This window comes from Ranitomeya variabilis, chromosome 4 (assembly GCF_051348905.1).
Source record: "Ranitomeya variabilis isolate aRanVar5 chromosome 4, aRanVar5.hap1, whole genome shotgun sequence".
NCBI lineage: Eukaryota > Metazoa > Chordata > Amphibia > Anura > Dendrobatidae > Ranitomeya > Ranitomeya variabilis.
Genome location: NC_135235.1, coordinates 430635044 through 430660622, shown reverse-complemented (window position 1 = coordinate 430660622; position 25579 = coordinate 430635044). Strand labels below are relative to the sequence as shown.

The 25579-nt window shown below is 40.4% G+C and overlaps 1 protein-coding gene across 2 annotated transcripts in view; it reads left to right on the top strand.

Annotated features, from left to right (window-relative positions):
* MMD (monocyte to macrophage differentiation associated) overlaps window positions 1-24177 on the top strand; it is a 57044-nt gene extending 32867 nt beyond the window's left edge. Inside the window, exons 3-7 of one of the 2 annotated variants that reach the window (XM_077251420.1) lie at window positions 11811-11971; window positions 12898-12972; window positions 15107-15208; window positions 16735-16804; window positions 19458-24177. In XM_077251420.1, coding sequence (XP_077107535.1) covers window positions 11811-11971; window positions 12898-12972; window positions 15107-15208; window positions 16735-16804; window positions 19458-19661 — 612 coding nt within the window. In that variant the 3' untranslated portion in view covers window positions 19662-24177. The remainder of the gene's footprint in view (window positions 1-11810; window positions 11972-12897; window positions 12973-15106; window positions 15209-16734; window positions 16805-19457) is intronic. The other variant, XM_077251421.1, reaches the window with a different exon arrangement.
* Window positions 24178-25579: the final 1402 nt, after the last annotated feature.

Here is a 25579-nt window from a genome sequence, read left to right as displayed (position 1 = left end):
TTGCAGTGCAGAAGGTGGGTTTTGCATGGCAACAGGTTTCAACTGAACATGCGTCCTCTGTTACTGAACAGCCGAATCCTGCCCTGTGGGAAGGGGGCCAGGACTGAGCACCCCTCCTCTCCGGGCCCCATATACCAGTAAGAGGATAGTGGCCCTGCCTATTGTACCACAGCTTTTGGTTTCTCTGTTTCACCATGTTTGATCATCTCTTCTCACTGCACTTCCTTGAGGTGATATGGACAGGGCTTATTCACACATCAGTATTTTGCATCAGTGTTTAGGCAGCTGTCTTGAGGTTTATGATTTGGGAGTTTTATTTTTTTCACGCACCATTCCTGTTTGTCGACGTTGGAGAGTTCTGGAACGACTGTGGATGCTAGAAAATATTTATTCCGTTATTTTATTGAGTAGCGTTTTACTGGTTCCTTCAGGAGGTACATGACCTGTAATGGTGGTTGTCCACAAAAATAAATTAAGTATTTTCAGTCACCTTGTAAAAGTGAAGAGTACTAAACGCTTTTCTGCACTTTATCGCTGTGGCACGGGGCCAGCCAGGACCTGCAAGGAAATAATAAAATTGCTTGTTTAGATCTTAGTTCTTGTGTGTCCTCTTCACCAGAAGGTTTCCCAAGCATTCCTGTGTGAAGGGCGATGGCATGGTTCAGTGAATGGCTGACTTTTCAACTTAAAGACACTGTACACTTTGAGCTAGATCTCACTCCATGTGTCTTAGACATTCAGATAGGGCAAAAGAATCCTTCTATACAACGTCAACATATTCTTATCTTGTAACGCTGACATATCATTAGTAGTGTACAGAGATTGTTGTAATTTACATCAGTCCTAGTGACTAATGGGACCAATGTCATGAGAACTCTGTGTTTTTGTTCTCTTAAGCCAGGCTCCTCTGACTGGTTTACCTCCTCTTAACAAAATTGCATTCTAATGTCTGGATCCTTCTCTCCATTGATATCATCTGTCAGGGAAAAGTCCGGAGACACCCCTACACATTAGATGGTTGGCCAAAACAAGTAGGTTCTACTTTTATCTAACATGTAGTGGAGCTTTAAACGAGACTTGTCTCCAGGTCTAAAGTGGCTCTTATTTCTTATTCCTACTGCTTCCAATCTGCCATACCATTCCAGATATGGGTGTTTTTATTAACTGCTAATTTCTATTGTCTTTACTAAAGGGGTGTGGCTCACAGGATCCTCTTGGGTGTGTCTTTAGGCTGCTCTGCATAATTATCCTGTTCACAACGCCCCTTTGGAAAAAAGCAACACTAAAAAAGTCCCATATCTCTGGAACCATATGGCAGATGACAAAAGAAAAAAAAACAAAAACGGAATTCTATTCTTGAAGTAGGAAGAATAAAATAAGAGAAAAATCTGATTACTTTTGACTTGACCAGTCCACTTTAAGTGCTGCCTCAAATAATGTGGACTTAAACTGGTTCATGAATAGTAGTAAGTGAGCGTTTAGCATGACAATCGCTACATATAGGTAAGGCTGTGTTCACATGTTCAGAATTTCCTGCAGATTTGTAGTATGCATTCTGCAGCAGTTTCCAGTACAAGTGAATGGGTACAAGTAGATCACAGTTGTCTATTTGGTTTCTGATAAGAAATAAAAAATGACCCAGTTACCCAAGGTCTTGGGCGGGCGATGGGAGCCTCCTTTTCCAGGCACCAGCTTGGTGTTTCCCATTTATTCTATGATTTCTTAACTGAAAATATCTCTAAATACTGTAAAAGGCTGCAAGTTCTGCCTTTCCCAACATTTTATATTCTGTTGTTGTGCTTCATCCAGATTAAAAACAGGGTCATAAATCTTTAGTGTGGTCACACCACGGCCAACAGGAACATTTAGTAATTGCATTGAGCATTTCAAGTCCTCGCTATTATTGCTAAAAGTTTCCTTCTCCCTGTAAATAATTGAACAAGACTTGCACGCATCATTTAGTTCATATCTTGAAAGCGTTCAATTAGCGTACAAACTCATTTGCTGCCCGTATACAGCATTTCAGTATGCAAAAGGAAAATTTCAGAGTTACGTGGATGACTCCTCCATCTTCCTTGTAAGACCTCTGTAATGATAGGATGGAGAAAGCAAGGGAATAAAGAGAAGAATCCGTAGCATAATGTAGGCCCATTTAGTGTAGCAATACCAATTTATGGTAACAAATAGCACCAGCCTACGGGGGCGCTTGGTATAAAATGTCCTGCACCTACAACCTGTATATGATGTACAGTGGAATATTTCATCCTAAAATCAGAACTGTACCCAATGATGTTTCCTATATGCATGCTCCTATAACATATTGAAGCCCTGGTCGCAAAGTTATACAGCCAGTGATGTAGGGCAAGGAAAGTTGTGCGACAACCTAATTCAGAGGTTCCCAACCTTTCTCACCTTGAAAGCCACATTTACTGTAGCTCTGAGAGAGGGTTGCGAGCCTCATACTACTCCTGCCTCACACACTGTAGTGACACCCAGAGCCCCCATTACCAGTATAATGACAGCCAAAGCTGTTCCACTGAAATCACACCGGGGCAGTATGCCAAGCTCCGGGGTTTCCTATCTTGCCACCATTCAGATCTGCTCTCCTGTGCAGGACTACTCAAAAAAGTCGTCATGTAGAGATCTACTCTTAATAGCGGTTTGCTACACCTGGTGCTAAGCTGGCAGACAGCCGCCAGTCGCACATCACGGGCCCGCAAGCCACATGTGGCTCTAGAGCCGCAGGTTGTGGATTCCTGACCTGTGACTCTGGAGCCACAGGTTGGGGATCTCTGACCTACTGGAAGAGATTGTTGCTTGAGAGAATCGAATCAAAGTGATAAGATGTCCTCTAATAATAATAATATTATTATTATTATTATTATTATTATTATTATTATTAATAATCTTTATTTTTATATAGCGCTAACATATTCCGCAGCGCTTTACAGTTTGCACACATTATCATCACTGTCCCCGATGGGGCTCACAATCTAAATTCCCTATCAGTATGTCTTTGGAATGTGGGAGGAAACCGGAGAACCCGGAGGAAACCCACGCAAACACGGAGAGAACATACAAACTCTTTGCAGATGTTGTCCTGGGTGGGATTAGAACCCAGGACTCCAGCGCTTGCAAGGCTGTAGTGCTAACCACTGCGCCACCGCAGCTTCTTGCCAGTGGCTACTTAGCCAATGATTGTGACTAGCTGTAGACTGATCTTTTACTAGAGAAACTAGATTGTAAGCAACAAGAGGACCTGTCACTTGCTGAAAAAAATTGAGTAAAATACATTGTAAAAATCCCAGAGCTCCCCTGATTCTGCGCTTTTTGCCCTGTGTTGCCCCATTGCAGAGAGATTCCTATATGTCTCTTCTGGAGTGCATCATGCGAAATCTCTGCATATAATGCAAGAGGGTGTTTCTTCACAGTCCCCTCTGGGAGCCTACAGTTGTGGCCAAAAGTATTGACACCCCTGCAATTCTGTCAGATAATACTCAGTTTCTTCCTGAAAATGATTGCAAACACAAATTCTTTGGTATTATTATCTTCATTTAATTTGTCTTAAATGAAAAAACACAAAAGAGAATGAAGCAAAAAGCAAAACATTGATCATTTTACACAAAACTCCAAAAATGGGCCAGACAAAAGTATTGGCACCCTCAGCCTAATACTTGGTTGCACAACCTTTAGCCAAAATAACTGCGACCAACCGCTTCCGGTAACCATCAATGAGTTTCTTACAATGCCCTGCTGGAATTTTAGACCATTCTTCTTTGGCAAACTGCTCCAGGTCCCTGATATTTGAAGGGTGCCTTCTCCAAACTGCCATTTTTAGATCTCTCCACAGGTGTTCTATGGGATTCAGGTCTGGACTCATTGCTGGCCACCTTAGAAGTCTCCAGTGCCTTCTCTCAAACCATTTTCTAGTGCTTTTTGAAGTGTGTTTTGGGTCCTGCTGGAAGACCCATGACCTCTGAGGGAGACCAAGCTTTCTCACACTGGGCCCTACATTATGCTGCAAAATTTGTTGGTAGTCTTCAGACTTCATAATGCCATGCACACGGTCAAGCAGTCCAGTGCCAGAGGCAGCAAAGCAACCCCAAAACATCAGGGAACCTCCGCCATGTTTGACTGTAGGGACCGTGTTCTTTTCTTTGAATGCCTCTTTTTTTCTCCTGTAAACTCTATGTTTATGCCTTTGCCCAAAAAGCTCTACTTTTGTCTCATCTGACCAGAGAACATTCTTCCAAAACATTTTCGGCTTTTTCAGGTGTTTTGGCAAACTCCAGCCTGGCTTTTTTATGTCTCTGGGTAAGAAGTGGGGTCTTCCTGGGTCTCCTACCATACAGTCCCTTTTCATTCAGACGCCGACGGATAGTACGGGTTGACACTGTTGTACCCTCGGACTGCAGGGCAGCTTGAACTTGTTTGGATGTTAGTCGAGGTTCTTTATCCAACATCCGCACAATCTTGCGTTCAAATCTCTTGTAAATTTTTCTTTTCCGTCCACATCTAGGGAGGTTAGCCACAGTGCCATGAGCTTTAAACTTCTTGATGACACTGCACATGGTAGACACAGGAACATTCAGGTCTTTGGAGAAGGACTTGTAGCCTTGAGATTGCTCATGCTTCCTCACAATTTGGTTTCTCAAGTCCTCAGACAGTTCTTTGGTCTTCTTTTCTCCATGCTCAATGTGGTACACACAAAGACACAGGGCAGAGGTTGAGTCAACTTTAATCCAGTCAACTGGCTGCAAGTGTGATTTAGTTATTGCCAACACCTGTTAGGTGCCACAGGTAAGTTACAGGTGCTGTTAATTACACAAATTAGAGAACCATCACATGATTTTTCGAACAGTGCCAATACTTTTGTCCGCCCCCTTTTTTATGTTTGGTGTGGAATTATATCCAATTTGGCTTTAGGACAATTCTTTTTGTGTTTTTTCTTTTAAGACAAATTAAATGAAGATAATAATAACAAAGAATTTGTGTTTGCAATCATTTTCCGGAAGAAACTGAGTACTATCTGACAGAATTGCAGGGGTGTCAATACTTATGGCCACAACTGTATGCTTTCACACCTCCCTGCCAGACACTGCCAATCACAGCTCAGCAGCATCTGAGACTGCTGGATTATTAGATAAGCTGCTGAGCTGTGATTGGCAGTGTCTGAGAGAGAGGGATGAAAGCAAGCTGAAGAAATGTCGTGTTGCATTACAAGCAGAGATTTCACATGATGCACTCCAGAAGAGACAAATATGGGTATCTCTGCAATGGAGCGACACAAAGCAAAATGGTAAATAGTTGCAGAACCAGGAGAGCTTAATGGATTTTTACAGAGACCTTATCTCAGTTTTTTTTTTTTTTTTTATCAAGTGACAGGTCATCTTGATCAGTTAAGAAACTGCATCATCATTGATCTTTGCTTATAAAAATAGACTTTCTAATGAGCCCCGTACACTTCTCTATGCTTTTTGAGCATATCATGAAAAATGACTATGCTGCAAAGTGTGGACTAACTGAAGAAGAAAGAATCCATCAGGTATTGTAATTTCCCATGAGAAATAGAAATAAGAAGGATTGACCGCTGAAGTAACATTTGCCTCCATGAAGCCAGAATGACTCATCTATTGATTGAATAAAGAGGTGTTCTGCTCATCCTCTCCTTCCCTTATCAGGCTTTGGAAAGTCACAGTCATACATTGTAATCCTAAATAGAATGCTTCAGATGACCTCAACGTGTGGCCCCTCATCCCCCAATCAAATAAACGTGGTTCTAGATCGGAATCCTGCTGTAATGATGGGAAAATTGTATCAAATGGCCAATCCATGAACCACGAGTAGATACTACGTTTTCCCTTTTCCAGATTACTTTTGGGAATGTTCATCTTTGCATCATTTTTTACTTATAAAATACATGAAAAAGTAAAGCAATGCTAACTGTTTTCTAATGGAAGAAAAGCCATAATTATGAACTATTGTAAGGTGTTTTTTTTGTCATTTTAGATGTTTTGGGACAGTAGAATAATCGGATAGGCTAGTGGACTGTAAAGTGAAGCTGCATCTAGTAGAGACGGTTCGCAGGGTAAATGCAGGGAGTTTACATTTCCCTGCAGGTTATTATTGGAAAGATTTGGCAGAGAAAAGAATAATCTGTAATTAAAAAAAATATTAGGAAATTACTTTTTATGAAATTCATTAGCTAAAGTACTTGCACAGTTGAAGGTTTATCTGTAGTCTTGAGCCTTTGCCAACGCTACAGGCGGAGAACTAAATCCTATAGATTTGACTAAGCTGAGAATTAAATCGTCACGTTTGACCATTGCAAAAAAAAAATGCTGCGCATCAGAAGAAATATAATTTGCAAGCATCAGCCGTTACCAATGCAAACAGATGAAAGATCAGCTCTTATCTGATGTGACAGCCAGAGGTTCATGAAGAGGACTGTGTGCAGTAGACAGAGCCAGACAGAAAGAGAGAGGATAACGCATTTATTTGCTGTACCCACCCAGCAAACGGCCATCGTTTGCTTCTGTCAGTAATTTAGACCAAACATGACAACTGAGGTGTTAGCTGTTGGGGTAGGTACACACTTATACTGTGCGCTATGCTGAGCACACTGTCGGAAAAGGATGAATACTGCCAGGACGGAGGCCAGAGACTGTACACTATCCTCATAATAGACAACAGCAGTACTAGAAGAGTTACCAATTTATGAGATTTTGCAGAAACCCCGTTGCTATCACCAGTAAGCAAGCAATTTGCTATTATTTCCCATTGATAATTAATGACACAGTGGAAAACTGCTGGGGGTTTTAGAAGAGGCTTTGTAAACAGCCGTGACTTGGACAAACACAACTTGGGACCTCAGCCCGAGAAGAGATTACTCAAACCTAAAATGATTACACAATGTTCCTCCAGCTGGGAACTTAAGTGATCAGTGGTAATCAAAGAGGGAACTTGTCAGCTGGTGTTCAGTTTCCTACAGTGCCCCTGCAGGAGAAGTAAGGTATTATATGAGTTCAGTTCCTTGTCTGTGCAATCTCCAAATGATCTGGGTACTTCAGAGAGAAGTACATTTTCTTTGTTGCTGTTCTCTACTCTTGTTTTGTTCATTGAGATCCAAAATGAGTAACACCAATAATGTATTTGCTAACAGATATTCGAAACCAGTCAACCCTCAATTCATCAAGCAATTTTCTAGCATAAAACGGTGCTAATTTTTTGTGCAACTTGAAATTGCAAAAAAACCTGCATCTTTTGGGGGTTTTACACCAGTACTGGCCGGCTCCACCAACTGGCAGGGCTTATCCATGATGGGGCTTTCCCAAGTGTGGCAGAGAAACTAGTCATTATTTACACCATGAAAGTGATGTACTTTACGACAGAAATGTGCTTCAGTCTCCTCCTGGAATAACATTTCTTGCTGTGCTGCACACCAAAGATGCACCAAATTTATTAAGGGGGTTGTTCCACAAAGTACATTTTAATCAATGGAATAATATAAAGTTCCACAATTGTATGTGTTGAAAAAATGTGTCCTTTTCTGTAATAATTGTATAAATGTGTCCCTGCTATGTACACTGTAATGGCCGTGCCTGACCATTCAGAGCTGCTCAAGTTTATAGTTTGCACATATCACATCTCCTGGCCTGGGGGGGAAGTGTATGTCCTTTATGATAAGTGAGTATACAGACGTGCTCAGAGCAGCTAATTTCTGCTGTAACACATTTTCCTGCCTGAGGCAACACATGATTAAGTGTTTCTGCACATCTCCAGACCTCTGAGCTCATCATAAATCGGTCAGTGAGGTAGGAGATCTTATATGTCACTGACTTGACTTGTGATGTGCTCACCAGGACTGGTGATGCTGCAGAAACACTCATCTCTGTGATAAAACAAGGTAAATGTGTTACCTCAGAAAGCGGCATCTCTGAGGCCCTGCTGTTTTGTCTGTATACACACTTATAAGTAACTTATGTATCCCCCTGGCCAGGAGCTGTGGTATGTGATTACCATGAACTAGAGCAGCTCTACATGGTCATACACAGCCATTACACAGTACAAAGCAGGGGTACATTTGTAAGATTTTTTTTTTTTAAACTCCTCCAATTGTGGAACATATTTTTTTCCAAGATATATTAATTATAATGTACTTTGTGGGAAAACCCTTTTAAGAAACTCGTGCCTCTTAATGAATATTGTTCATTTTACTCCAACACACTGTTTATCCAGACTGCTGTGGAATAAGACCATATGTGAGTCATGTAAACAATAACTCAGATTTTACCTAATGGACTGTAAACTGCTGATGAGTAGCTTCATTTCTTCATTTATCAAATTGGCTTGGGCAATGGGTTTATTTGCATCCAGGCGGATCAATGTACACTTAAAAGAACCCGTCAGCCCTCGTGACATGTTGGTAAATACTTCTGCATTTCCCAAAATTTTTTAAATTCTCGCTTCCGTCTCCGAACTTTGCAATGTGCTGCTCCTCTGTTAATTTCTCCCGGAGATGTGTATAACAGATTGGCAATTAAACATTCTCCTTAAACACTCTGACACTGTCCACACCAAACCTCTTATGAAGAATACATCCCACTGACAAAGAGAACCCCCAGTTGTCATCATATTCATACATTTCCAGTAGATGTGACAGAGGGCAGGAACAAGCCAGAGTTGTGAGCATTATTTCATAAGAAATATGAGCATTTACTAACACGGAAATGTCGAGAAGTGAATGGGTGCTTATTTGGTTGCCCATAAAAACAGTGTATTGTTCAACTGCAGGGCCGTATTTGGTGTTCATGCTGCCCTAGTTGTCCATGTCTTTGTGTTGTCCATGTCTGCTGCTGACAGCACACTGACCGTATAATAATCTGTTGTCAAATTTAAAGGTTTGCTACATCTACATTATTACATGATCAGAACCACCATTAGTACATGCATGCATCACAAGAACCACCATCAGTGCATGAATACATAACCCCCACACTCTGTGGAGGCCATCTACCATAACAATCTACTTCTATAAAATATTGTCTCCACACCGTCCCTCGTTACATATTATGGCTGCCATACTTCTTCCCTTATGAGTTTTAACCACAGCATCATCCTCCCTTATGAATTATAACAGCCACATTGTCGTCTTTTATGAATTCTTTCCACTGCACAACCGCCCTTATGAATTATACCCACCACATTGGCCTCCTTTATCAACTGTGGCCTCTACACTGTCTTCGCTTCATGCAGTCCATATCTTCACACTGGCCACTTCTGTTAGCCCCTCTTCACACTATGTCCCTCCACACTGCCCCTCTACATACTGTGCATCCTTTTTACACTATCCCCTCACACACGCTGGCAGTTCTCCATACTGTGCCCCCTTTTTAAACTGTGGCCCCCCTCACTGCCCCTTCCCTGTACTGTGCCATCACTCTATTCTTCACTCTGTGCTGAGCACTACCTCCCCCCCTCTATAGTAAAATTGGTAAATGGTAAATTTATCGTAAAGTGTTAGGCGATAGCTAGAAACGGGATAATGGGCAACACCAAAAATTATATTTGGAAAACTAGAAGGAATAGATCAAAATCTATGAATATTTTGTATCAGATATGTTCTAATACCCCAGAAATTAATAATTAAAACCTATAATGTAAGATTCATGTGTGCAGGACCCACAAGGGACAGGGGTATGTATTTTGCATTGTACAGTATGTCGCAGGTCCTCAATTCTCTGACTTTTGTAATCAGCCATAACTGACATACCAAATCTACTGGGGTGAGCCGCATCTGGCAATAGTCTTATCTAGCTCCACTGTTCAGGGTACATTGCTGATTGTTTGTATTGCTGAGCAAACATTTTCCTTTGCCACTTTCCTAGAAGTCACTTCTGTTCCGGCATTGTTTGTACTGAGAATCAAGGGGAAAGTGACCTGATAAATATTTTGATAATGCTATCAGGGTAATATAGATCTTTGACATTCCCGTAGAGGAATTATGATAAATAGGAATATACATGGGGGAGGGAGGTATGTTAAAGGGAATCTGTCAGCGGTTTATTGGAGAGCAGCATAATATAAGGAAATAGAGCCTAAGCTGCGTGATGTAGTTTCAATACAATTAGTCTTTTATCGACTTTTGTAGCCCCGCCCCCACCACTGATTGGCTGTTGGCTGACAATGCACTATGTGCCAATCAGGGGAGTGGGCGGGGTTATACACAGAACGGAAGACTTGGCTGTGCTACAGCAGAAAAAAAACAGGGATTTTATCAAAACTGCACCAGGTGGTCCAGAAAGTAATATATCACAGGAATCAAGATCCCTTGCCCTATATTATGCTGCTCTCCTTTTACATAGCAAAAAACTTGCCGACAGATTCCATTTAAGTAACTGAATTGGCCAGTTCCATGCAGTTTACCAAAGATGAAGCAAAACTAATACACCCATTAAAAAATGTATTAAAGGGATTGTGTGTGTGTATATATATATATATATATATATATATATATATATATATATATATATATATATATATATATATATATATATATATATATATATATATATATATATATATATATATGATATATACATATACACATACACTCACCGGCCACTTTATTAGGTACACCATGCTAGTAACGGGTTGGACCCCTTTTGCCTTCAGAACTGCCTCAATTCTTCGTGGCATAGATTCACCAAGGTGCTGGAAGCATTCCTCAGAGATTTTGGTCCATATTGACATGATGGCATCACACAGTTGCCGCAGATTTGTCGGCTGCACATCCCAAAGATGCTCCATACAAGGCAGGATGGATCCATGCTTTCATGTTGTTTACGCCAAATTCTGACCCTACCATCCGAATGTCGCAGCAGAAATCGAGACTCATCAGACCAAGCAACGTTTTTCCAATCTTCTACTGTCCAATTTCGATGAGCTTGTACAAATTGTAGCCTCAGTTTCCTGTTCTTAGCTGAAAGGAGTGGTACCCGGTGTGGTCTTCTGCTGCTGTAGCCCATCTGCCTCAAAGTTCGACGCACTGTGCGTTCAGAGATGCTCTTAGGCCTACCTTGGTTGTAACGGGTGGCGATTTGAGTCACTGTTGCCTTTCTATCAGCTCGAACCAGTCTGCCCATTCTCCTCTGACCTCTGGCATCAACAAGGCATTTCCGCCCACAGAACTGCCGCTCACTGGATTTTTTTTCTTTTTCGGACCATTCTCTGTAAACCCTAGAGATGGTTGTGCGTGAAAATCCCAGTAGATCAGCAGTTTCTGAAATACTCAGACCAGCCCTTCTGGCACCAACAACCATGCCACGTTCAAAGGCACTCAAATCACCTTTCTTCCCCATACTGATGCTCGGTTTGAACTGCAGGAGATTGTCTTGACCATGTCTACATGCCTAAATGCACTGAGTTGCCGCCATGTGATTGGCTGATTAGAAATTAAGTGTTAACAAGAAGTTGGACAGGTGTACCTAATAAAGTGGCCAGTGAGTGTATGTGTATATATATATATATATAAATTTCCTTTCCCAGAAATCCTCCAACTCTTTCCCATTAATGGTGTCTGGCAGCTAAGTCCCTTCACTGCCGTAGATCAATGTTGCTTTAAGCAAGACGGACGCTTGCTATCTTTATTTCCAGAAAAGATGGAAATCTGTGGAAATAGTATGATTGTTATAATGACTTCTCTAACCTTTTACAGTTTTAGTAAAGTACATATACACCGTGAAAGTCTGGTGATAAAAGCCTTATGCCTCGTCCGTGCATGATCCTTTACAAATGTCTCTCTTTTGCAGTTCCTCATCGTCCCGTCTATTGTGGGAAGTGCTTTATTACACCGCATGTCAGATGATCGTTGGGAAAAGATAACAGCGTGGATTTATGGAATGGGCCTGTGTGCCCTTTTTATAGTGTCCACTGTGTTTCACATAGTCACCTGGAAGAAAAGTCATCTTAGGTATGTACCTCTCTGTGAGGAGTCCATTGTCGCCCTAAAGAATAAACGAAGCCTGTCAGACACTTCTGCTCCACTAAACCATTTATATGCCTGTGTAACCTTTTAAAAGAAAGTCAGGTTGATCCCTTTATGATCCTAAAGCGATGCTCCAGCAATGAGAAATGACATTGTCCTGTGTGTATTTATCTGTTTGTGGAGGTGCACTTACAGCTGCTGAGCCTCAGGGATGTGAGTGTGAGGAGCTGTAAGTGCATCGTGACACCCCAATGCTCATCCAGTCACTTATAAATGCGATTTCTCTCTACTGGAACATCACTTTCGGGTAATAAAGAGATCAACTAGGTTTTCTTCTGAAGGTCTAGACAGATGTAAGAATGTTTTAACTTTCACTTGGACCTTGATACAACTACCTGGGCCATTTTGTACGGCGTCAGTAGCCGTCTAGCTGAATGTCGCTGATGTGCTGTAATTAGTGCTTTAATCACTGCTTAGTTACACGTGACATATACTTTACATGAGTCATTAGGGCTTCACCCAATGGTGGAGAACAAATATGAAGGCCTTGACCATGGTGACAGATTAGGTCACGGAACAGCCCCAGTTGTTGCATTTGTTTTTCTGACCTACTTCTATTGTTTGTCCTCGGTTTATCACTTCTTCCAGACTATAGATCTGTAGTGTCCTCTCCATTAATGATGCATAGCATACGGTCGGTCGCTTTTCCACCGCTCTAGTAAGCTGGCATACCATTATGGAGCTCACCACACTTTTTTTTTCTTTCCCATTTGACTTTGTGAATGAGCTCCCTGGAGCGTTGTCACCGAGCAGAAGAACAATTGGCCACTTTCCCTAATGTATTGCATTATTTATGTGACAGCAGATCATTTCCACAACCCTCCAGATAAGCTTTCTTTTCTTCTTCCCAGAACTGTAGAGCACTGTTTCCACATGTGTGACAGAATGGTCATCTACTTTTTCATTGCGGCATCCTATGCACCATGGTGGGTATTGAAATTCCAATTAGCAGGTGTTAATGCCAAGTATGTCGCCTGCATGCCGTATTCAGGAATATTATCCTTAGCATATTAATCCCTTTAAAATGTTAATGATTTTTCCTAACCACTTTTATAAGCACAATGCATGCTACCATGGTGAAAACACCTTTTACAATGTTTTAAAGGTACTGCACTGTGGAGCAAAAAGACTGTGGGAATAGATTATTACTTGTAATATATCCTTTTAGGCTATGTTCCCTCAATGAGTATTTGGTGAGATTTTGATGTTGCAGATTTTCTGCTCCTATTAGGTAAATGAGGTGTTTTGTGGTTTTATCCCTTTTTTTGACGATTTTTGTCTCTTTTTATATGCCATGTGTCAAAGTTCCACTTTGGTGGAACTGTAAGAAATACAAAAAACAAATGTACAACGTCAAAAACTCATCGTGGGAACTAAACTTCTTATGGTCTTGTCAGTGGTATATATAGTGATGAGCGAATATACTCGTTACTCGAGATTTCCCCAGCACACTCGGGTGACCTCCGAGTATTTTTTAGTGCTCGGAGATTGTTTTTCTCACCTCAGCTGAATGATTTACATCTGTTAGCCAGCATAAGTACATGTGGTGATTACATGTGGGGATTCCCTAGCAACCAGGCAACCCCCACATGTACTTATGCTGGCTAACAGATGTAAATCATACAACTGAGGTGATGAAAACTAAATCTCCGAGCACTAAAAAATACTCGGAGGACACCCGAGCATGCTCGGGAAGTCTCGAGTAACGAGTATACTCGCTCATCACTACTAGCAATCAGTAAGTTAGGACCACCCACTGGACTTCTCCTAACCCCAAAGTGAGTGTTTACATTCTCGGAGCGAAGGGCGCTCAGCGGTTTCTGCACATTAGCCACATTCTTGTGGTCTAGTAAGGGATCATCAGCTTTCTCCGTATAACTGTGTATTTTCAGAGAGATATAACAATCCGTAAGTAGGACCGCCCACTGGACTCCTAATCCTAGAATAATAGTAGTATATCTGCGCTAGAAATAATCCCTCTTGTTAAAGTGGAACAATAATCAGGGGCACCTCCTGTATGATCTATCGGATATTTCTGGTTCTATATTAAAACTTACCTTATGAAGCACAGTAAGATCTTCCCAATCTTCCAACACCCACTAAGCTTTCAGCAGTTTAGATCTCTTGTGACTGTTAGCTCCTCCACTCCTCATCTCTTCCGATGATTCTCCGTGCAATGGATCCGGATATGGGAACAGGTGTGTTAGCGAGGGGAGTGCAGGTAGTAAGCGCTGCCCCGGCTGGCGGCAGAACTCACCAAAGCCGTCACTCGATGTCACCAGCGTGGAGTAGATGTGTGGAATAGCCGCTCGGTTCACTGACAGTGCAGGACCTTGCGTGACGTCACGGTCACGTGATGGCACACGTGACTGGCTATGGATAGCGCAATAGACCAATTCCAACGCGTTTCGGAATAAACGTATTCCTTCCTCAGGGATGGTCCATAGGAGGATATCTGCACTTTTATCTACAGTCGCGATCACCTGACAAGCGCCACTGGTGCCCAAATATTTAATCCTAGAATGAGTTGAAGTTAAAATTCTAGGAATGGAGCTGTGGTGTACAACTCTGTTCACCGTGAACATCCAGCCACTGGAGCTTATAACTGATCATGAGGGTGTATTCCCTAAAACATCAGTTCACTGACTACACTCATAGGGATTAATATCCATGTTCCTCTATTTTAGTATCTTGGGCTAGTATTTTCCATAAGGTGATCCAAAATTTTCTATGCATTAATGTCACGAAGCACCACAGATGACACACCGGCTGGCACATTGCTCTAGAAGTTACTCTATATATATATATATATATATATATATATATATATATATATATATATATATATATATATAATCTATATAAATGGCTGTCTACATTCTCTACATTTCATGGTGAATCATCATCATAATTTCTTCTTGTAGACAGTAGTCTCTGCATAATTGAATGAATATTTCCATTGTGACTTTATTGGCTTTTGTTTTTAGTAACCTATAATTATTTGGTCATTGGCGGAAGTCTACTGAATTCTAACCCATTAATGTTTCCTCATCTATTAAGGTTGAATCTACGTGAGCTTGGACCCCTGGCCTCTCACATGAGGTGGTTTATATGGTTGATGGCTGTAGGTGGAACTATTTATGTGTTTTTATACCATGAAAGGTAAGTTGTACCTTTTCTTCTGTTCTTTGTTTTATGTATTTTGTCTCCACCAGTCTGTCTCTTTTTATGTCAATAGTATTCAACAGTTGAAGGGATTGTCCATGTTTTTTTTTTTTTTTTTTTCCTAAAAACGAACAGTCAGGTAGTTGCTAACAGAGTCAACTACCTGCCTTTTGTACCCAGTGCCGGCTCAGAGCTGTCACTTGTGCCTGCGATTCAGCTGCTTCACATCAGCAGAGCAGCTCTTCTTCTTCCAGGCTGCTCTGTCGCCGTGGTGTGGCTGCTAGTGTCATGCTGATTGACAGCCGGCTTCTTGCAGTTGGTAATCAGCATGACTTCGGCAGTCACGCCCCGGCAGCATACCTGAAGAAATGCTGCTGCTCTGTCAACGTGATGTCAGTGAGAGCCGCTAAATTGCTGGCAGGAGCAGTCTGTGACCACTCTATGCTGGCAGAGATAGTAGCAAGCAGGTAGTTGCCAACTATGTGCCTGTTAGTGCTTAGACACATTGTAAAAAATAAAAATAAAAAAAATAGTCCTGGTTAATCCATGACCCCCTCTTTAACACCATTGAGGCTCTGACATCTGACCATGGGCAAAATTTGCATGTAGTTTGCATTTGCACACTCTAAAATGTAGTAAAACGTTATAGGGGAAGTTTTTTTCTATTATATGAAGTATTTTACATTTATTTTAGCTTTGTAATGGCATCCTAGGAAACACACTAAAGCCTAAATCACTGGCAGGTTTTTAAAATGGACTTTCACCTAAAATAGTATACCGTATGTCACCCATTAAAGAGGCATTCCCATCTCCAAGATCCTATCCCAATAAGTAGTAGGTTTAGTAAGAATAATAATATTACCAAATATCTCCAATTAGAAATGTAGTACAGTACTTCAGATTCGCTATGTCGCTTTCCTCATGGGCAGACATTGCAGGACCTTTAGGTATCCATGGTTGCGACCATGAATGCCTAAGGTCCTGCAATATCTACACATGAGGAAAGAGGCATAGCGAATCTGAAGAACTATACTACATTTCTATTTGGAGGTATTTGCTCATATTATTATTATTAGACCTACTACATATTGGAATAGGATCTTTGAGGCAGAAGCCGAAACGCGTCATTCATTTGATGTATTAAACAATCCATGGAATAAAGTCCAGAATGATTTGAAACTTGCTTTAGTGCCGGTCTTCATATTTGTTTGGCTAAAGCAGTGGGACAAGGAAAGGGGAGAGTAAGATCATGCTTCATGGGAATGGCCTCTGATCTCAGAGCTGGAATTTACCCAAAAGAGTAGGTCTCCCAAATAAAAAAGGAATGCAGAAACGGTACCTAGACTCGTCTACAAATCAGGCTTACCATGACGGAGGTTGCATATAACCTTTGAGAGTGCACGTGGTTCCTAACTTGGTTTGGTATTGTCACTGTTAATTTGTGTGTGAATGCTCTCATGATTTGGCATTTTATTTTATTTTTTTTACATTTGAGCCATTAAGAATGTATTTCATTCTTCTAGGTATAAGATTGTTGAATTGCTCTTCTACCTAGCAATGGGATTTTCTCCAGCTTTAGTAGTGACATCAATGGTAAGAATGTCTATGTTCATGTGAAATCCTGTTTTCAGTCAGAAAAATAAGAATATTTTAGACAAGTGATTATAGAAATGAAATATGAGCGATACGGTAGTGTATCAAAAAAACAAACAAACAAAAAAAAACCTCCCACATCTAGTGAACCATTATCTTTGTGATGCAGATTAGGGTTTATTTTTTTATTTATTCTTTTTTTTTAGTTAAAACGACGCTCTACCTGACATGAGAAAATTCACAATGAATGCATAATTAGGATGTCCTCCTTTTTAGTAATTTCTGCTACTAGACCGGATTCCTTGTCCTTTCTTCCCTATGTAAAATGCCTGCCAGTGTCTTTAAATGCTTTGTAAATCGGAGCCAGTCCTTGTACTCTGGACTGGTCCAACTAAGAGCAAGTGGGGAGTGTCTCAGGCTGGGTTATGAGTATGAGACTGCCCCCCCTTTAGATGGACTAGTCCAGAGCAGGGGGAGTGACTCAGACATAAAAGGACAGTGTACATAGTGGAAGCCGGCAGCCATTTTACATACATGAAAAGAAGATAGGGAATTAATGGACTAGTGGCAGAAAAGAATAAAAAGATGGCATCAGGTGTTTTCACTATCTACTATGTTTTTAGTGTGATTATTTTTAATTGTGATGTGGAAAATCACTTTAAGGAGCAAAAGCTGCCCATTGTATTTAAATGGAACCTGTCATGTGAAAAAAACGCTATAAACCTGCAGATTGGGTTAATCTGCTGGTTAATAGCGTAGTGAACCAGTCAGACATGTGCACTTTGAGGAAGAGACTTTATTCCTCCAGGCAGTGTTTGGTGTTCAGTCACGGGGTTCAGTCACTGCTCTGTGCATAGAGAGCCCCAGCGGCTCTGACTGACAGCAGGCTGTAATGCTGATCTTGCTTTCAGTCGCTGCGGGGGAGGGGGTGTCGAGGCGCAGTTACAGCCTCCGCTTTTTATACACAGAGCGGAACTGACACCATGCCACCGCCACCCCTGTGACTGAAATACCGTTTTGTCACGCGACCAGTTCCATTTACCCTTTCATTGATGTTTTATGGCTGACTCACACACCACAGATATAGCTGTGTAATAGGGCCAATATTGGTGGATATTTTTAGGAACAAAAGAAACATGAACATAAATTTTCAATCATTGACTTGCATTTGTTTTTTGTTGTCTTTTATTTGTTACACATCTTTAAGCCCTTTCTCCCCGAAAATTTGGCAAGAAAAGTTAGAAACCCATAGGAGAAAGCAATAAAAACACTGCTGCAGGAGTCACATATTTGCCATTCCAGGGCACGGAGGTCGTAATACATATTATCCATGGAATGAATGCATTCTTTCTTATTTTTCACGAGTTGAAAGTCGTGCGAAATAAAACGAAACAGATTCTACTTAACGCTTCAGTCTTGGATTTGGCTGACCCACAGGAGGTCGGCATTTCTGTAACATCTAAAGTCTAGTCTGTCTAAAGTAGAAATAAATTACAAAAATTAAATCTCCAGGTATTAGATAAATTATTGTGATCTTTTAGGCTTCATTAAGACATCCATGTTTCACTTACGTGTTCTATCCATATTTTTCACCGATTTTAGATTATATATAAAACAAGAGGGAATTATAGGGAGAGAAATGGGAAGCGCAGACTTCTGAGTGTAGCAGTTAGTTTCCAAAGGTGTGTACTCAGTGTGAATCCACTCACCTTTTTGGTGTCTTGATATACTGCGTATAGATCCAATCCATGGATCACTCCATTCATCTTTCCATTCAGTTTGCTGCAGAGATCTGGGAACTGATGAGCGCACTGAACAGTGCTTTCATAGGCGATAACACTTTGTAAATATTTCTCCCAGCAATATGCGCTCCTGAAGGATGATGATGGAACTCGATATTCTGATTCAAGGATGATTTTTATTTCAAACTAAAATGCAACCGGTTTCGACTTCTTGGCGCCTTCCTCGGGTATAATATCAGTGAATACAGATTTTCCCATTGCTGAGATAGAAGATGGAAATTGGTACCCAAAAAATATGATATTCTATGGAGAACTGTAATTGCTATTTAGGAGAACTGATAGCAAAATCTGTCTCTGCCTCCAGCAGCTCCCTAGAAGTTGAGTACCAACTATCATCTCCTATCTCAGGAATGGGAAAATCTGTCCTTACCGAATACGGATTTTACCACTAAATGTAGAGTAAAAGACCAATCTGGGAGGAGATAGAAGCATATTTCTTTGATAAGATATATTACAGAATCGTTTATTTTAGGTGTACTATTTATGAAATCCAAATTAAAATAATGATTACACTTTAAGCTGGCCATATACATGAGATGGCTGTTAGCCCGACAACGATCTTCCAAGACTCCACCCATGCACTTGTGTTCGGCTCTGCCAAGCATTTGTGAGGTGGAGGACATATTAGGATCTGGTGATAAAAATTCCAACTGTCGTATCCTTCTCTCCACCAACGCTATCGGGGAAGGAGGATGTACACATCAAGTTGTTGGCTGGTCCTGCTGAAATCTGCAGGTTCAGTTGACTTTTTGCTAATGTGCGTTGGGGCATTTAGTGTTCAATTGGTGGTGTTGGTTTTTTGATCGTTATTTTGTCCATGATCATTGATAACACTTGGTCTCACTTTACAGAACAACACAGACGGCCTACAAGAACTTGCCTGGGGAGGGCTGATCTACTGCATGGGCGTGGTGTTCTTCAAGAGTGATGGAATCATCCCTTTTGCACATGCCATTTGGCATCTTTTTGTGGCACTTGCAGCCGCTGTGCATTATTACGCCATTTGGAAGTACCTTTACAAAAGCCCATCTTCAGATTTGATCCGACATGTATGACACAATGAGGAAGATTAAAACAATATCACTATCAGTATTACTTGACTTGGCAAAGAATGTATGACAAGGCGAAGGAGGTATTGTATTCTGCAGAACATGCACTGAAGTATCCGGTTCTCTGCAACTTACTGTGAACAAGATGTGAATCTTAATAGCAGTTAATAATGAGGTCCATTCCTCCCCAATGTTTTGGCTGGCATGGTCCAAAGCTTTCCTGCTCATCCCAGCCGCAGAAATGCTCATCAGCCAGCTCTTAGGGCCGGTAAAGCCAGGTCCTGCAAATGGCTTCTCTAATGTTTACAACGCGGGAAATTCTTTTTTCTATCAACGGTTTGATGACACTTTATAAACACAGATGTATTTCTTTACAAGTCGAATTCAAGCATTTCAAGTTTTAAAATGCCAACAAATGAGGGTATTTTCATTCCTCGGTTTCTACAAGCACTTACAAAAATAAAAACTCAATCTATACATTCCAAAAGCGAGAGCTGCAACTGCTTGTTAAAGAAGGAAAGCAGAAGGAAAGCTGGCTTGATTTCACTCACATATCACCGCCATTTCCACCTTCTGTTACATCCGTGTTAACTAGAGGGAGTCGGCAATGTGTCAAAGGGACAAAACCTGCAAAACTTGTTTTTAGTATTGAAGAAATGCAATTTTTTTTTATTTTAACTTCAGTGGTTCTTAAATAAGTATCAACAAGCCAAGACATAATGTAAATTTAAAATAATATATTGAGGGTAGGGTTCATCACAAAATGACCTTTTGTTGGAATCAGGTTTTTGTGTCACATGTATTATAAAAAAAAAAAATAGCCATCTTTTTTGTTTGTTTTTATATCATGATATTTCTAAAAAATAAAATAAAATTAGTAATCTTGCAATTTTTACACTGGCCACTGAGCCTTTCTTAGACTCCTACTTTCTGTTCTTTCAGGAAGAGTTTCTAAGAGCTTTCATATCATATTAATTACAATGGGTGTTAATAGAAGATCCACAAATCACAAAAGGCGATGTCTCAACTCCCCTTGTTCCTTCTCCTTTCACAATAACCTATGCACTGGCTCATTGGACACTTCAATACAAAAGATGGGGTTGGGGTCTGACCATTGTGTCTATGTACATATGTTGTTTCCTTAAACAAAAGGAAGCATACTCTGTAAAAGCCCCAATGGCCAGTGTGAAAATTGCAAGCTTGCTGTATTTTTTTTTTAATACAGATTGTGATACATAAATTCTAAGATTTTCAAAAACATACATTTAACACAAAAAATTGATTTAATCAAGAGGTCATCACTAATGATTGGCTCTTTTAACAGCCCCAATATCCAGTCTGCAGATGGTCTTGAAGCCCTACCATAGCTGGGCTTTGCTTTACACTTTACCTTAGACTTTCCTTTTGAAGACACTGGCTAAAGTAGGGTCTTGTTGATGCCCCCTGCCAGACACTTTTTTAGGTATGCCCCTGAGGCACTTCTCTGGCGTCTTTGTGTGACTGCTCTAATTGACTCTTAAAAGCTATTTTGGAAATGTAGCCCTCGCACAGCAGATAAAGTTTAGGACTTTTTTTTGAAATTTGAAGCTCTAACATAGGATATCCCTTGCTGAAATGCAGACAAGTCTATGTCTAGAATTTGCCTTTTCAAGAATCGGGCTATCCATTTTCTGTATTCTAATAACCACTGGGCTGAACAGTATTAAGAAAAATGAGGCAAGTGAGATCGAAATAATAACATGTGAGACACATAGTATTTAATATGTATTTCTGTGGTGCTGGTGTGGTGTACATGAGTATTGTAATGACCAACTTGTTGCTATAATGTCGTAGCATCGGGCACTTAACCCGGAGGTTCTTAGACTATGGGGCAACCGCCGACACCCCTAATATAGGATATTTACCCATGAACCTTTTGTTATTTATGAGCAGATATGCCTGACACTTATAATGTACAATTACCAATATCAAATTATAATTCTATAATTAAAAGTTACCACCTATAACAATAGTTCATGTAGATTAATGGAGCATTCGGGCAAAATTAATACCCTGTGTTATATCCAGGGCAATGTCTGGCACAGGAATTCGATGCACACGTCCGAGAGAGGATTCGTGTGCCATGTACCACCTTGTCATGCCCTGTACTAGAAATAGCAGTGTATAAGTTTACCCCAAATGTTCTTACTGAATAATGTTCTTCAGCTGTAATCTTTATATTTCAATACTCTTAACCATTAGAATTTGCACCATCTTTATCTTTATTTTTCATATGTCTTATATTAAGATGAATATTTCATTATTCTTTTTGAGTTCTACTTTTCACATGGTTGTTCTAAAGACATGCTGCCTTTTCTGAAATATATTCCCTTTTGTCTTACCTTTTTTAATTTTTTTTTCGTGTTCTTACCTTTGTATGTCCATAATGGAGAAAATAAGTATTTGATACACTGCCGATTTTTGCAAGTTTTCCCATCTACAAAGAATGGAGAGGTCTGTAATTATTATCGTAGGTACACTTCAACTGTGAGACAGAATCTAAAAATAAAAACCAGAAAATCATATTGCATGATTTCTACATAATTAATTAGCATATTATTGCTTGAAATAAGTATTTTCTACAATAGAAAAACAGAACTTAATATTTGATACAGAAACCTTTGTTTGCAATTACAGAGATCAGACGTTTCCTGTAGTTCTTGTCCAAGTTTGCACACATCGCAGCAGGGATTTTGGCCCACTCCTCCATACAGATCTTCAGATCTTTTATGGTCCGGGGCTGTTTGGGCAACATTGAGTGTCTGCCCCCTCCAAAGATTTTCTGTTGGGTTCAGATCTGAAGACTGACTAGGCCACTCCAGGACCTTGTTACGGAGCCACTCCTAGGTTGCCTTGGCTATGTGTTTCCAGTCATTGTCATGCAAGAACACCCAGCCACAACCAATCTTCAATGCTCTTGCTGAGGGAAAGAGGTTGTTGGGCAAAATCTCATGATACATGACCCCATCCATCCTCCCTTCAATACAGTGCAGTTGTACTGTTCCCTTCGCAGAAAAGCATCCCCAAAGTATGATGTTTCCCTCCCCACGCTTCACGGTTGGGACATTGTTCTTGGGGTTGTACTCATCCTTCTTCCTCCAAACACGGCAGGTGGAGTTCATGCAAAAAAGTTCTATTTTGGTCTCATCTGACCACATGACCTTCTCCCATGCCTCCTCTGAATCATCTAGATGGTTATTGGTGAACTTCAAACGGGCTTGGACATGTGCTGGCGTGAGCAGTGGGACCTTGCATTCTCTGCAGGATTTTAGTCTATGATAGCGTAGTGTGTTACTAACGGTAATGTTTAAGATTGTGGTTCCAGGTCATTTAAGGTCATTGACCAGGTCCTCCCATGTAATTCTGGGTGGCTTTTTGACATTTCTCAGTATCATTCTTTCCCCACGAGGTGAGATTTTGCATGGAGCCCCAGACCAAGGAAGATTGACAGTCATCTTCTGCTTGTCTATATTGTGCCAACAGTTGTTGCCTTCTCGCCAAGCTGCTTGCCTAGTGTCCTATTGCCCATCTGAGCCTTGTGCAGGTCTACAATTTTGTCCCTTGTGTCCCTAGACAGCTCTTAGGTCTTGCTCATGGTGGGGAGGATGGAAACTGATTGATTGTGTGAACAGGTGTCTTTTATACGGTATCAAGTTAAAACAGGTGCAGTAAATACAGGAAATGAGTGCAGAGTAGGGCTTCGTAGAGAAAAACTAACTGGTCTGTGAGACACAGAATTCTTTCTGGTTGGTAGGTGATCAAATACTTATTTCATGAAATAAAATGTACATTAATTATGTAAAAATCATACAATGTGATTTTCTTTTTTTATTTTTAGATTCTGTCTCACAGTTGAAGTGTACCTACGATAAAAATTACAGACCTCTCTATTCTTTGTAGGTGGGGAAACTTGCAAAATCGGCAGTGTATCAAATAATTATTTTCCCCAGTGTGCAGTATAACATGTCTGAGATTTTGTATGAGGCCACTCAAAAATATTCTTACAGAACATCTCTTGAAAGTATGGTGTGTGAGAAGATTTTCATAAATCGGTGTGCTTTTCTTGTCTGTAGCCTTTGTTTTTTTGAGGTCTGATAATGTTGTCAACTGTTTTTCTGTCATGTGCAACCACAGGTGGAGTTTAGCTATATCGAATATCTGAGCTGGTGGTGGCATTATTCTGAAAAGTCAAAGAAATCAGCCTATTTGTGGATCTCCGTAACCCATATTTATTTCAGTGGGCGGACACCTCCCCCTACTTTAAAAAAAAAAAAAAAAAATACAGGCACTAGGGTCATTTTTTGTGAACCTCCAGCAATGTGATCACCTTTCCAGTTAGAAGGTTTTGAACTGCCCTTAAGGAAGACCCTATAAAGTGGGACATTCAGTAAAGACTAGAGGAAAAAAAGTATAAATCCATTTAAATAAATGTAAATAGGCGGTGTGACCATTTAGCTCCCAGCAGTGTAGAAGTTCAACTATATTGCCCCCCCAAAAACCAGCAGTACTTACCAATACCTACTCACATTACCAATATATGGCAGGATGTATGAAGTGGAGGTAGCCCAGGTACAAAATACTAATGAATAACCACTAACACAATGGTGGGTGGTTAGTTTTATAGCTGTAAATGGATAAGGCTTGTGTAAGGAGCCAGTGACCAGATGTACGTACAGTGCACCATGCTGGCCTACAGCCTATTGGTAACATAGAAGTCCCTAATGTCCTACAGATTGACTTACAATGAGGCGTACTGACTAACACATTGTCATTGCTTGACATATCCTTGAGCACACCTTCCATATATCTTATTTATTTGTGAGTTTATTTGTTTCTCTTTTTATTTTATTAAAAAGATGCTCTTATATAACCAACTGGAGCAAAAAAATAACGGGCCTGTCCTTTTATATAGGCAACATTCTTAACAGTATTAATTTAATTGCCAAAATTCTACACAGTTCTAATGGCTTAGTATTGAGGATTTTATAAGTATTTGGTTAAATATGAACTGTAGACATTGAAGACTACGAGAAGCGACTACTTATTCCTCCTCCTCCTCTTAAAGATGTAAAAATTAGAACTATAGGCCCATGTAGGAGCATTACTGTCTCATAATGTGTTACCATATCACTAAGAATGAAAGCTTTTCACGTGCAGGGTTGCATAAATGGGTGCATAAACTGTTTCTAGGAGAAAGAAAGCGCAAATAGGGTCTTATCCGATATAAAATTCAAAGATTAATTTCAGTTTGCACTCACCGAACGTTCACAATGCACAAATCATATAGAGCTCATCAGAGCCAACAGCTGCCGCAGATCCACAGGTCACCCATAGACCAATTCAAGAAACCATATAGAGGAGAAAAGTGGATAAAACCTGCGCTGCTGTAAACATGATAATCCAGGTAATCAGATGAAAATGATGGTATTTTATTCACTAATGGCTCAACGCGTTTCGAAGTTCACATAACTTCTTCAGGAGATGCATCTCCTGCTTCTTAAGAATATTTAGGCCACATAATTATGTATTCAGTCCGAATAGGTCCAAGTCGTATGAAAGTTCTATTTATTGTCTACAGGTGGCCATACAAGGTATGAGGTATAGCGTTTTAGTTTGCTAAATTGATCAATCAAGATTATTTTGTACTCCTTTGCAACTGACTTGTTAAATTAGAAGTTACTACCCAAAATTGAAAATCTAGGGCCTGTACAACCTCCTAGACCAGTAGTCTCTCATCTGCAGCACTTATAAAACAACAACTTCTAGCATGTACCGAAAGCCGCCTTTCAGCCTGCAGTCATGTGATGACATCATGTGTGCGTTTTCCAAGAAGATATGAGATTCTTTTAAAGTGTCCCAAACATTTTTTAACAAAATGTCAACAA